This window comes from Lepidochelys olivacea, assembly GCF_965140295.1.
Source record: "Lepidochelys olivacea isolate rLepOli2 genome assembly, chromosome: 9".
Lineage (NCBI taxonomy): Eukaryota > Metazoa > Chordata > Testudines > Cheloniidae > Lepidochelys > Lepidochelys olivacea.
The window spans coordinates 54,036,938-54,049,898 of NC_140419.1; the positions used below are offsets into that span (position 1 = coordinate 54,036,938).

Sequence of the window (12,961 nt, forward strand, 5' to 3'; positions counted from 1 at the left end):
CCACTGCTCGTCATCCCAGACTTGCATGATGATGTGATCCCACCACTCGGTACTTGTGTCCTGAGCCCAAAAGCGGCATTCCACGGTGGTGAGCATGTCCATGAATGCCACAAGCAAACTCATGTCATATGCATTACTCGAGTCAATATCATTGTCAGAACCCTCACTGTCACTTTGGATCATAAGGAATAACTCGACTGCCAAATGTGACGTGCTGGCAAGACTCGTCAGCATACTCCTCAGCAGTTCGGACTCCGTTCCCGCAGACTGAAAGGGAAGACAGAACACGCAGTACAAAAAAAATGTTGAAAGACGGCGCCAAATATGGATGGAAGCACAGGGATTGCTGGGATGCGAACTGATGCATCACGGGGCATTGGGACAGGACCCAGAATACCCCACCCCCTTCCCACAAGCCACAGCGCCAGAATGGGAAGAGGTGCTCTGTGGGATAGCTGCCCATAATGCACCGCTCCCAATGCCGCTGCAAGTGCTGCAAATGTGGCCATGCCAGTACACTCGTTCCTGTCAGTGTGGACAGACTGCAGCACTTCCCCTACTGCACGCTCCAAAGGCGGGTTTAACTCAAAACGCTCTACATCTGCAAGTGTGGCCATGCCCTTAGTCTCTCTCCGAGTTCCCATCCCTCATTCTAAATGGAAAAGCACCAGATTTAAGATGGATTCCAGTACCAGGTGACATGGTCACATGTCCTGTGGGTCCCCAAGCCTTCATTCTTCCAGACCTGACTCACAGGAACATAGGAAGGCTTATAAGTAAACAGAGCCATTTACAACCAATTGTCCTTGTTAATGGGAGCCATCAAGATTCCAAACCACCATTAATGGCCCACACTTTGCATAGTTACAATAGGACTTCAGAGTAATACTTCATATTTCTAGCTTCAGATACCAGAATGATACATTCATACAAATAGGATGAACACACTCAGTAGATTATAAGCTTTGTAATGATACCTTACAAGAGACCTTTTGCAAAAGGCATATTCCAGTTACATTATATTTATGCTCATAAGCATATTTCCATAAACATATGGAGTGCAATGTCACAGTCACTTCCATGGGGGCCCACACAGGATGCACCCAAATCCGGACTGAGGCGTCCTTCTTGAGCTGTGCTGGATGCTCTCCTGGAAAAGTCCTCAAGCCAGAGATGGAGAGAGGCACCAAGGTAAATTCACCTCCCTTACTCTCCAGAATAGTCCCCTGTAATACTTTCCGACCATTCGATCTAGCCCACTTCGCAGCAGAAGCTGCCTACTGTGCTAGCAGGTACGAGAATAAGATTATCAAATGTGTTTTCACTCCTGACCATGCCACAGTTGAACCCAGGACCAGGTGAAAGGCTGCTGCATCAACTGACCACCCCATCTTCCCCCTCAGGCTGGAGCCAGGCCCATACAGCTGGGCAGACATGAGCGCATTCCTGTTACCACCCGCAGAAGGTTGCTGCAAACAGAGAGCATGACAGGGCCTCTCTGAGCCACAAGGGCAATGATGGGGTTCAGGAGAGCCTGTGGATCCACTGGACTTCACCCCGCTCTACCTGCGGCCAATGTCAGATGGGGAGAGGGGAATTAAAATGGGGAAACCCAGCCCAACTCGGGGCTCTGCTTCTTCCTGGACGAGGGATGCCTGACTCCAGCCAAAAGCATAAGGCAGCTTGCTGCCTGGACGAGCCATGCGGTGGGTGGGACTGACAAGGGGACTAGCCCCCCCCGAGACAAGCCCAGAGCAGAAAAGCAGGATGCTCCCAACACACCCATTCTGAAGTCTTATGTTTTCCTTTTCGTTCTGAACACTGACACCCCCGAAAGGGGATAGAACTTGAACATGTCATAGCCTGAGGGCTAAGGCACCATGACCCCCTAGCTGCGAGGACCTGAAGTATGGCAAGCTTTGCCCAGAGAGTCCACAAGGGGGCACCATCCAGACAACCTAGTTACAGAGAGCAACCATCTAATTTGCATTTCAGTACATGCAAGTTAGCTCTTTGCCTTGCTGAGCTGTGGGGCTCTGTGGCTAAAGGTTATCCTGAGTGCTGACATCACCACGTCCCCTTCACTGAATAAGAAGGGTCAAATGAGAAAACAACTTCCTTTTTGGACTTGTGACCTTCCTGAGTCATTAAGGTCTTGAGTTCTTGGTATCTTTCTCCATCAGAATCTACAAGGGTGGTTTCAGAAGATAAAACTGCAACAAGTGGTCTATGGGTTTCCCAGTCTCACAGTCCCAGCAAAAGCTTGTATTTCTCTAAATAAGCATTATCCCACTCTTGACCACAAACTCAGACTTGGATAACTAAAACACATCCCACCCAGCAAGAAGCCATTAGCCGTTAACTCAGTATCTTGTCTTTGAGAGCAGGTTTCCCAGAGGATTGATAGAAAAAAAATGCTCCCTTACTAGGACAGTCTCTGTACTATGCACAATGGGAAACACGAGCCCCTCATAGAAGAGGAGGTAGGAGGCCTGGACACTTTAATAAAAATTTTAACCAAAGTTACAAACAAGCAACTATGCCATTCACGTCAGCCACAGAACTAGTAATATACATTCATTAAGGGCTTCTCCTAGCTACTGCTGGGGATCAGGGCTCGAGAAGAAGTGGGCCTGCAGGCTGGCTGTGGAGCACCAGAAAGAATGAGATTTCTTTCTTGGTAGCACTGTTTAGGATTACAATTACCCCCACCACCACGTCTCATGTCTGAGCAAGCTTGCATTTAACACCAGGGAGCCAAGAGGGTAAGAATACATTTTGACAGGCTGAGGTGACAGACTAGTAGAATTCCTTATCTGAATGGCTGCAACAGACAGTACTGTTAGAATATAGATATTCAGGCCTGCCTGCAAAGGCCTATACTTTAAGAACTTAGGTGTACGTTTATCCCTTAGCTAGTTACAGGGATATAAAAACAAAGGATCAAAATCACAGTCCTCCTATGTAAGGGCCTTCTCTCACTAGGCTAGTCTGAGGCCTTGCTCTCAGGCTAAGGCCTTTGGCTAAGCAGCAGGGGCAACCTTAAAAGCTGGGAAGCATACAGTCACATCCCAAACCTTTCACATTGAATAAGGTGGTATCGGGCTATTAGGAAGACGATCCTGTCCTGACAGTGCCCATCACCACCAGATGAAGAAACAGTAAAGAAAACTGTTTGATAGCATCCTGTCTCGCAATAAATCATATATCAATGGCTGTGGCTGTGAAACAATCATTTCCGTAGGGTTTTCTCTTTATGGCCCCCTCTTTTCTATGGTTAATCTGTCTGGTTCTCTAATTGTTTCTGTCTGCTGTATAATTAATTTTGCTAGGTGTAAGTTAATTAGGGTAGTGGGATATATTTGGTAAGAGAATTATGTTACAATATGTTAGGATTGGTTAGTTAAATTTCAGTAAAATGATTGGTTAAGGTATAGCTGAGAATATTACTATATAAACTGGGGTCAAACAGGAAGTGGAGGGGAAATTGGAATCATGTATGCTAAGGTGGGGGAATGGGAACAGGGACACAGGAAAGGCTCTGCAGCGTCCGAGCTGGGAAGGAGGACATAGAATATCAGGGTTGGAAGGGACCTCAGGAGGTCATCTAGTCCAGCCCCCTGCTCAAAAGCAGGACCAATCCCAATTAAATCATCCCAGCCAGGGCTTTGTCAAGCCTGACCTTAAAAACTTCTAAGGAAGGAGATTCCACCACCTCCTTAGGCAACGCATTCCAGTGTTTCACCACCCTCTTAGTGAAAAAGTTTTTCCTAATATCCAACCTAAACCTCCCCCACTGCAACTTGAGACCATTACTCCTTGTCCTGTCCTCTTCTACCACTGAGAATAGTCTAGAACCATCCTCTCTGGAACCACCTCTCAGGTAGTTGAAAGCAGCTATCAAATCCCCCCTCATTCTTCTCTTCTGCAGACTAAACAATCCCAGTTCCCTCAGCCTCTCCTCATAAGTCATGTGTTCCAGACCCCTAATCATTTTTGTTGCCCTTTGCTGGACTCTCTCTAATTTATCCACATCCTTCTTGTAGTGTGGGGCCCAAAACTGGACACAGTACTCCAGATGAGGCCTCACCAATGTTGAATAGAGGGGAACGATCACGTCCCTCGATCTGCTCGCTATGCCCCTACTTATACATCCCAAAACGCCATTGGCCTTCTTGGCAACAAGGGCACACTGCTGACTCGTATCCAGCTTCTCGTCCACCGTCACCCCTAGGTCCTTTTCCGCAGAGCTGCTGCCTAGCCATTCGGTGCCTAGGCTGTAGCTGTGTATTGGGTTCTTCTGTCCTAAGTGCAGGACCCTGCACTTATCCTTATTGAACCTCATCAGATTTCTTTTGGCCCAATCCTCCAATTTGTCTAGGTCCCTCTGTATCCTATCCCTGCCCTCCAGCGTATCTACCACTCCTCCCAGTTTAGTATCATCCGCAAATTTGCTGAGAGTGCAATCCACACCATCCTCCAGATCATTTATGAAGATATTGAACAAAACCGGCCCCAGGACCGACCCCTGGGGCACTCCACTTGACACCGGCTGCCAACTAGACATGGAGCCATTGATCACTATCCGTTGAGCCCGACAATCTAGCCAACTTTCTACCCACCTTATAGTGCATTCATCCAGCCCACGCTTCTTTAACCTGCTGACAAGAATACTGTGGGAGACAGTGTCAAAAGCTTTGCTAAAGTCAAGAAACAATACATCCACTGCTTTCCCTTCATCCACAGAACCAGTAATCTCATCATAGAAGGCGATTAGTCAGGCATGACCTTCTCTTGGTGAATCCATGCTGACTGTTCCTGATCATTTTCCTCTCATGTAAGTGCTTCAGGATTGATTCTTTGAGGACCTGCTCCATGATTTTTCCGGGGAATGAAGTGAGGCTGACTGGCCTGTAGTTCCCAGGATCCTCCTTCTTCCCTTTTTTAAAGATTGGCACTACATTAGCCTTTTTCCAGTCATCCGGGACTTCCCCCGTTCGCCATGAGTTTTCAAAGATAATGGCCAATGGCTCTGCAATCACAGCCGCCAATTCCTTTAGCACTCTCGGATGCAACTCGTCCGGCTCCATGGACTTGTGTACGACCAGCTTTTCTAAATAGTCCCTAACCACCTCTTTCTCCAGAGGGCTGGCCATCTATTCCCCATGTTATGATGCCCAGCGCAGCAGTCTGGGAGCTGACCTTGTTAGTGAAGACAGAGGCAAAAAAGCATTGAGTACATTAGCTTTTTCCACATCCTCTGTCACTAGGTTGCCTCCCTCATTCAGTAAGGGGCCCACACTTTCCTTGGCTTTCTTCTTGTTGCCAACACACCTGAAGAAACTCTTCTTGTTACTCTTAACATCTCTCGCTAGCTGCAGCTCCAGGTGCGATTTGGCCCTCCTGATTTCATTCCTACATGCCCGAGCAATATTTTTATACTCTTCCCTGGTCATATGTCCAACCTTCCACTTCTTGTAAGCTTCTTTTTTATGTTTAAGATCCGCTATGTTTAAGATTTACATGGGGTAAATGCTCTGTGGCATCAGAGCTGGGAATGGAACACTGGGGAACAGACTATCAGAGACACACCCGACTGGTGTGAAGGGCTTTGGAATATGCTTGCTTGGAAACTAACCCCACTAAACATTGTATTGTCTGCATTTCAGACTTCTGGTCTTTTGCTGCTTGCCATCTGTCATGGAGCGTGGGGGAGTTGGGGCCCGGCACCCCCCACTTCCTGCGATTCACTGTGACTCTCAGCCAGCCAGTAAAACAGAAGGTTTATTAGATGACAGGAGCACAGTCCAAAACAGAGCTTGTAGGTACAGAAAACAGGACCCCTCCGTCAGGTCCATCTTGGGAGGGTAGGGAGCCCAGACCCCAGTGCTGGGCCTCCCTCCATTTCCACAGCCAGCTCCAAACTGAGACTCCCTCCAGCCCCTTCTCTGGCCTTGGTCTCTTTCCCAGGGCCAGGAGGCCACCTGATCTCTTTGTTCTCCAACACCTTTAGTTGGCACCTTGCAGGGGAGGGGCCCAGGCCATCAGTTGCCAGGAGACAGGGTGTTGGCCATTCTCTGTGCAGACCGCATCACCCCTGCCCTCTAGGGCTCTGCAACAATCACACACCCTTATCCCACCACCTAGATCCTTAAGAAATGCATAGGGGAAACTGAGGTACCTACACAGTATTCAGAGAAAACATTAAGAACAGTCCCACTTCGTCACACCGTCTGCATGACAAGAACCAGGGAAGTGGGAGGGTGAAGGGAAAGCCCTCTAAGAAATACCATCAAGGGCAGAGGGTTTAATGCATCAGCAATTGGTTCTTGTGTTCCGAACACATCCCAAGTCAAAGCCACTTTTTGGCCTGACCTCTGGAGGCCCTTTGTTTACAACAGCAAACCACTTCCTACATCTGGTGATCTGCAACTTTCCAGTTCTGGTTAATTTCTGAGCAGATCATGATTGAGGGGCACTGGCAGAAGCTCAGGTCTGGAACACCTGGGGCAGATTAGCAACGTGAATGCAGCATAGGCAAGCTCTCTTCCCCTGTGCATAGCCAACCTCCTGCTAACACTATGGTATGGATGGCTCAGCAACTCCCACCAGTTATCAGCTGATATCAACCCCACCAAAGAGAACCCGACAACCCTCCCAGTGACTGACATTAATTCTGAAATGTAAAAGAGTAAGTCATTTCCCAACGCACCCTTAGTCTGAACCCAGGCCACTACCTGAGGCTGTGGAGCAGGACACAGGGAGAAGTACAGGATTTAACTAGCATGGAAAAGATTTTAAAAAAGGAGAGAAGTCCCAAGGAGCACGGATTGTACTAACTTGGGGTGCTGAAGATCCACTCTTAAAGCTCAATTGTGCCCCCTCCCCTAAAAAGAAAAAAGAAAAAAAAAAAAACACATCTTGATGGGTTCACTTTCCTGGTGCTATTTCAGAAAGCTGGTATCAAAAATCCAGCAAAAAACTGCCTTCAGCTCTCTCTATGCTGCCCTCTGGGGCAAGTCCCCTGAACTATGATTTGCTCCATTACATAGAAGCTTGGACTATATTGAATAAAATGTTGGGAATGCAATTCTGCTAAATGCTACCTGCATGCTCTGCCTGTACAATGGGGGCCAGGCAGCTATGCTATCCTGGCTGCCACATTGTAAGCTTTGCAGGGTTTGACACGAACAGCACTGTGGGAGGCCTCCAAGGAAAGTCTAGGCGCTGCACAAGCAACCTTGTTGATTTAGTATCAAAGATGACTTTCTGCTCAAAGGCAGCACTGAACCCCTGTCCAAATCAGCATGGGTCAGTGTGCTGGACAGGTGGGGGTGCTGCCTTACCAGGGATGCCAGTATGATGTTTGCGTATCATGGTATGAAGCAACACCTGCCACGTGCAGAGTTGAGAGAAACCTCCTGCTACTCTCTCCAGAAATGCACACACCAGTTCCATGCACATTTCCTACTGCCTACTACCACCCTCTTCCTGTGCCCTACCCCCACCCTGACATGGCAGAGCAGTTCCGGGAGATGGAAGGGCGGAGGAAACGAAGGAGGCTGCACGTTGTTTTTTGACCTTATAACACAGGGCACAAGAGAACAGCTTTATAGGGGCTCTAGATTTGCTCGAATCTCTCTGAACTCACGCCTCAACCCAGCCTTCGTATCATAATTTTGCCTCTCTCCATTTACAGACTGAAGCATCCATCTCCTCCATTCTTCAACCACTTACCTAGCTGCAGCTTTGAACTTCTCCAAGAACTGAAGTCGCAAGCTCTCATGGCCTGGGAGGTCAATCAGCGTCACACTAGAGCCCTGTAAATGGACCAGAAGCAGTAACAGTTCCATCAATATTTAATCCACAAATATGCATGATCATGCAGGCCTGGGTAATAAAATATGTAAACACAAGACACACGACAGTTCATCTTCTACAGCCAGACATGGCCTGCATGGCAAACAAGACTGCTTTGTAGTTCCCCAGCCCCTTTTGGTATCATCATTTCTCCTACAGCATATGTGTCCCAAATCTCCCACTTATTTGCTGTTGATAGGCAGCCTCTATACATGAGTGTAAGAGGCCCCCATACCACCATCACAACTATCTCTCTCCTAGGCCAAGCTCCAGGCTGATTTAAACTGCTAGTTGAACCTTTCCCCACACACTTCATACGTTCTCAAGCATGGTCATGTTTTGTGTTGCTACAACTAGTTACAAGTAAGGCTAAGAGTTTGTCATGGATTCTGTGACTTTCCAGGACCTCCGTGACTTCTGCAGTGCCTCCTGCGGCTGCCCCAGGGGCTATCTGAGCAGCTCGGGCAGCCCCTGGGCCAACTGTACCAGCTGCTACTGGGGCAGTCTCAGGGCACTGCACCCCCCTTCCCCAGCAGCAGCAGGGGTTTGGGTGTGGGAGGGGGCTCAGGACTGGGGCGCGGGAGAGGGCTGTGGGCGGCTCTTACCTCATGGAGGCTCCCCGGAAGCAGCAACATCCCTTGGCTCCTAGGCAGAGGGGCCAGGCCACTCTATGCACTGCCTCCGCCTGCAGGCACTGCCCCCACAGCACCCATTAGCTGTGGTTCCCGGCCAATGGAAGCTGCGGAGCCGGCACTTAGGGGAAAGGCAGCGTGCAGAGCTGCCTGGCTGCGCCTCCCCCTCTGCCTAGGAGCTGAGGGATGTCGCCACTTCCAGGGAGGCGCCGAGCAAGGTAGGAAGCCTGCCAGCAATGCCACCACTACCCGCAGCGCCGCCACTGCCCCCCACACCACCACCACCGGCGGTGGCACTGCCACCCTCCCTGGCTCCCAGGGGGAGGGGGAACGCGGACAGGGGTTGGGGCTGAGGCTGGGGTCACCGCTGGGGGTGGGCATGGGGCTGGCGGGCAGGGGCAGGGATGGGTGCCGCTCCCTCCCTACCCCCGGTGAGGGCTGGCCTGGGCCCAACCATGCACCACTAAATATTCCTCAGCTTCCCTCTAGGGGAGCAAGCCCCACAGATTGGGGACCTCTGCCCTAAAATTTGTATAGGCCTTTCACACAAAAAGGAGAAAAATATATATGTCTAAAAACAGAAAAATATGAGTATAAGTTGACAAATATTAGCAGCGTGAGGGTGGTGTAAGACTTAAATAACTAGACTTCAAGTTGAGAGCGTCCCTTGAACTCGGGGTTAAAGTTTTGCTGGAGATTTTTGTGGCTTCTTCTGGACCAGCCCCCTTTCCTCATGTGGTTCCATTCTCATGACTCCCAACCCATCAGCACCATGCATACTTTATTTAGCTTATGAACACAGCTCTTAATATCTAAATAATCCCCCAACCAACCTCCTTAAAAGACTGGAACAAATCTGTAGTTTCTAGATCAAGCCACTTTGAAGATACGCAAAAAGAAAAGGAGGACTTGTGGTACCTTAGAGACTAACAAATTTATTTGAGCATAAGCTTTCATGAGCTACAGCTCACTTCATCGGATGCCACAAGTACTCCTTTTCTTTTTGCGAATACAGACTAACACGGCTGCTACTCTGAAGATACGATGAGCCAAAGAAACTAAAAATATAAACTGACAATGGAATGAAACCCACTTGAGCTTCTCACACCTCCATTCCCTCTTTGCCCTTCCATCACGGATTTGTCCCAGCCCCTCTAGAAAGATTCTACTCCAGGTTAAGACCAACCGAGTGAAATTTTCGGCAGACTGGTTCCAGTTTTGGCAAAACTTGGAGGAGGAGATACCAAATCAGATTGATAGCTTCCGCTTAACTACTGCGGAGACTAGTGCCTCTCTCTGCAGAATCTGACTGTAATCAGCTGTAAATTCTAAGGCCACCAACTCACAACCAAACTCATCACATCCCAAGACTTTTATGCAAAATCCAAACCAGTGTCTGCTTACCTTGTCATTACTGACTCTGTAAACAGCAGAGCTATCAGTTATGGAGGTCTGGGTGTTTCGGTAAGTGCCTGTTAACAGCTATTAAAAATAAAACAAGACAGAGGAAAATCAATCCTATTTCCAGGCTTCAGAGAAAATGGTTTTTCTACTCAGTGAAATTTCAGCAAAATGATGGAATTGTCTGTTTTAGGAAATGTTACACTGATTGTTTCCTATCATTCCAGGAACCGCCCAATCAATTAACATTGGCTGGCTTCATCTCCATGGAACACTTCCATCCCCCCAAATGAATGGCTCCAACACCAAGCCTAATTCAAAGCTGCCATTAATGCTTAATCACAGTCCAGAATGACATGCAATTACAATGCTGTAGGCAGTTTCTTCTCAAGAAAACACTAAACATTCTTTGCTCTGTATCCCAGCAGCCTTACTGGAAACAGAATAGGGACACTGAAGACTACCCAAGCAAACAAAAAGCAGCGTGTTGAGCTATAATTAACTTTTACTTATGTATGAACCAGTTGTTTAATCAGCCTGATTTCTAAAATCAGGGATGAAACAACATTTAGAACAAGGTAATGGAAATACAGGAATATATAAAGAGATGAACTTAGTTTTGAAACTTCTTTTAACAAAAGAATAAAATATCATAGGTCTGATATTTGGCCCACTTTATAATCAAACTGATTGGGAAAGTGTGATAGATTTAAATACATGTTTTAAAAAGGCATTTACAAAGTCATCATCATTTCCAGTTCTTTTCAAAACTGAATAAATAATGTACCAATTAGATAAAAAATAGGTTTTCTAATCTTCATGTTTCAAGGAGCATTTTGCAAACAAGAGGGAATAAAACAAAGTGCACCAGATCCTGCTTATTAGCAACCCCTCAGTAGCATGCAAAAAGTTGCCATTATCCAGCAGTTGCCAGTAAGTGGAAGGCACGTTTGCAGGGCTGCAACCAGGGTAGGAAACGCTGGCCTGCGACTTGTAGGGCTGCAGCCAAGGAAATGTACCTGCAGGCAGCAGGGCTGCAGCCCAGATGCTGGGACTTCTACAGTGAGTAGAGGCAGTGGGAATCCACAGAGCAGCACAGTACCTCAACTCTCCAGGGATTGCCAGTGCTTTCTTCCCTGAAGCTGGAGCCTTCGTCCTAAAAAACTGTCCTTAATAAATGGCATGCCATTGCCAATATCTGAATCCCAGTAACCTTAAAGTCAATGCAACAGGGCTGATTCCCAACAAAATGATGTTATTAACTGGAAGTTAACATCAAGGTTTCTATTAAGCAGAATCTACTATACTGTACTTGCAAGTTTTAATTTAAAGAGAATTCTCCCCTTCCACAAATGCACCCAAACAGCCCATTAAAGGTTTGAAATGAAGAGCACGAGCCACTCAGCTTTCATTCGCCTTGAAAATCTCAGTGGCAGAAGTACTATAAAACACACAAGACCTTACTTACTCGGACAAACAGCAGTGTTTTTCCTGAATCACAAAGGCCTACCAGAAGCACCGTCCTCCGGCTGCTCTTCCTGCCCTGAATAAGTTTCCAAACCACTGTGGAAAGAGAAAAAATTATAGGATACCAGCATATGGCCAAGCGTGCATCCGTACAAACAAATTTTGGATCTGTAATTCATCATTGGTGGAAGTACTAGTCTAGATACAGCTCAGATATCTTACCCCTTTTCATCTAACCTTGCTCTGAGCATTATGGAGGTGCCATAGCATCTTCACAGGTAAGCTGGCTTTGAATTTCTTACTGACGAGGTTTAATACTACCTGTTATAGATGAACAATTAATTAGCTAGAGTTAAAATTAAATAATACTCCCTTTAATTTCGCAAGTCCCACCATTTTTTCTCTAAATCTCTCTAGCTAACAAATGGTTCATACTAGCTTTTCTAAATTTTCCATATAGCCAAACTTCACTGAAAACTCATGGACCACATCCGAGAATATTCAGCTGCAACAGAGCAAAGTTGACCAGGGATCCTAGTTTTCCATGATACAAAACCCCAAATTCTCCAATAATAAAAACAACAAAAATCTGCGTTTTTCCACAATTAAAATGAAACGCTGAACTTTAGTTTCCTGAGCCGATATATATACACGTATCAGTTTGAACACGTTTTATTGATAGACAATAGAACCCCTTTTATCCACGCCTCCTTTATCTGGCTCTTCATATTAAGCGAGCCATCACTCACCAGGGGCTGACTGCCTGAACTCCCACCTCATCTTAAAATAAGGGATAGAAAGCTCTTTGCCAATTCTCCCGATTAGCCCAATTTCTGATTATCTGATCTGGCCCCAGTCCTAATTAGATCGGATAAATGGGGTTCCGCTGTAAATTAAAAGCGCATTCAAAAATAAACCACAGGAGGGGGTGGTTGTGCGCACTGAATTTGTGACGCTGGTACTTTCAGTAAGTTAGGGGGTTGGGGTACCGGGCCGGGGAGGTAGGCCGGCCAGGCGGCCTGTCGGGGCGGCAGGGGGAAGGCAGGCCGGGCCGCGCAGGATGTCCGGGGTACCGGCAGGGGAAGGCGGGCCGGGTAGGGAGTCGGGGAACCGGGCCGGGGTATCAGGCCGCGGTCACTCACGCAGGGTCAGGGCCACGGCCAGCAGCGCCAGTAGCACCGAGAGCAGGGTCGCGTCCGGCACCCGCAGCTCCCGCCGCAGCGAGTCCAGGTAGGGCTGCAGCCCGCTTCGCTGGTCGCCCTCCAGCGCCATCCCCTGCCCCGCGCTGAGAGCCACGTGTCCCTAGTCATGGCCTGCGCCGTGCAGATGCATCATGGAAAACGTAGTTTCCGGGTCGCAACCGCCGACAGTCTCGCCACAAGGGCTCTCGGGAATTGTGGTCCTTTAGGGCCTTCTCTGGAGAGCCTCAGGGGAGTTCTCTTTTTAGCCCTCTCCTGGCCTGGAGGGCGGTGCCCTGAGCCGGGGCCCCACAGAGTGTTGGTCCCTTCTACGGTTGCCTGGCCTGACCCAGTTTACCTCCCCACATTCCCCTGTGCAGGTCACAGGCAGAGAGGGTATCTTTCCAGGCCACTTCCACTCCT

The 12,961-nt window shown here is 48.1% G+C and overlaps 1 protein-coding gene across 1 annotated transcript in view; it reads right to left on the reverse strand.

Annotated features, from left to right (window-relative positions):
• Positions 1–12,677, reverse strand: part of SRPRB (SRP receptor subunit beta) — a 34,670-nt gene extending 21,993 nt beyond the window's left edge. The window contains exons 1-4 of the mRNA XM_084638909.1: positions 12,503–12,677; positions 11,362–11,456; positions 9,897–9,974; positions 7,738–7,820 (exon numbers count right to left, since the gene is read on the reverse strand). Of these exons, the coding sequence (XP_084495035.1) occupies positions 7,738–7,820; positions 9,897–9,974; positions 11,362–11,456; positions 12,503–12,632 (386 nt within the window). The 5' untranslated portion in view covers positions 12,633–12,677. The remainder of the gene's footprint in view (positions 1–7,737; positions 7,821–9,896; positions 9,975–11,361; positions 11,457–12,502) is intronic.
• Positions 12,678–12,961: the final 284 nt, after the last annotated feature.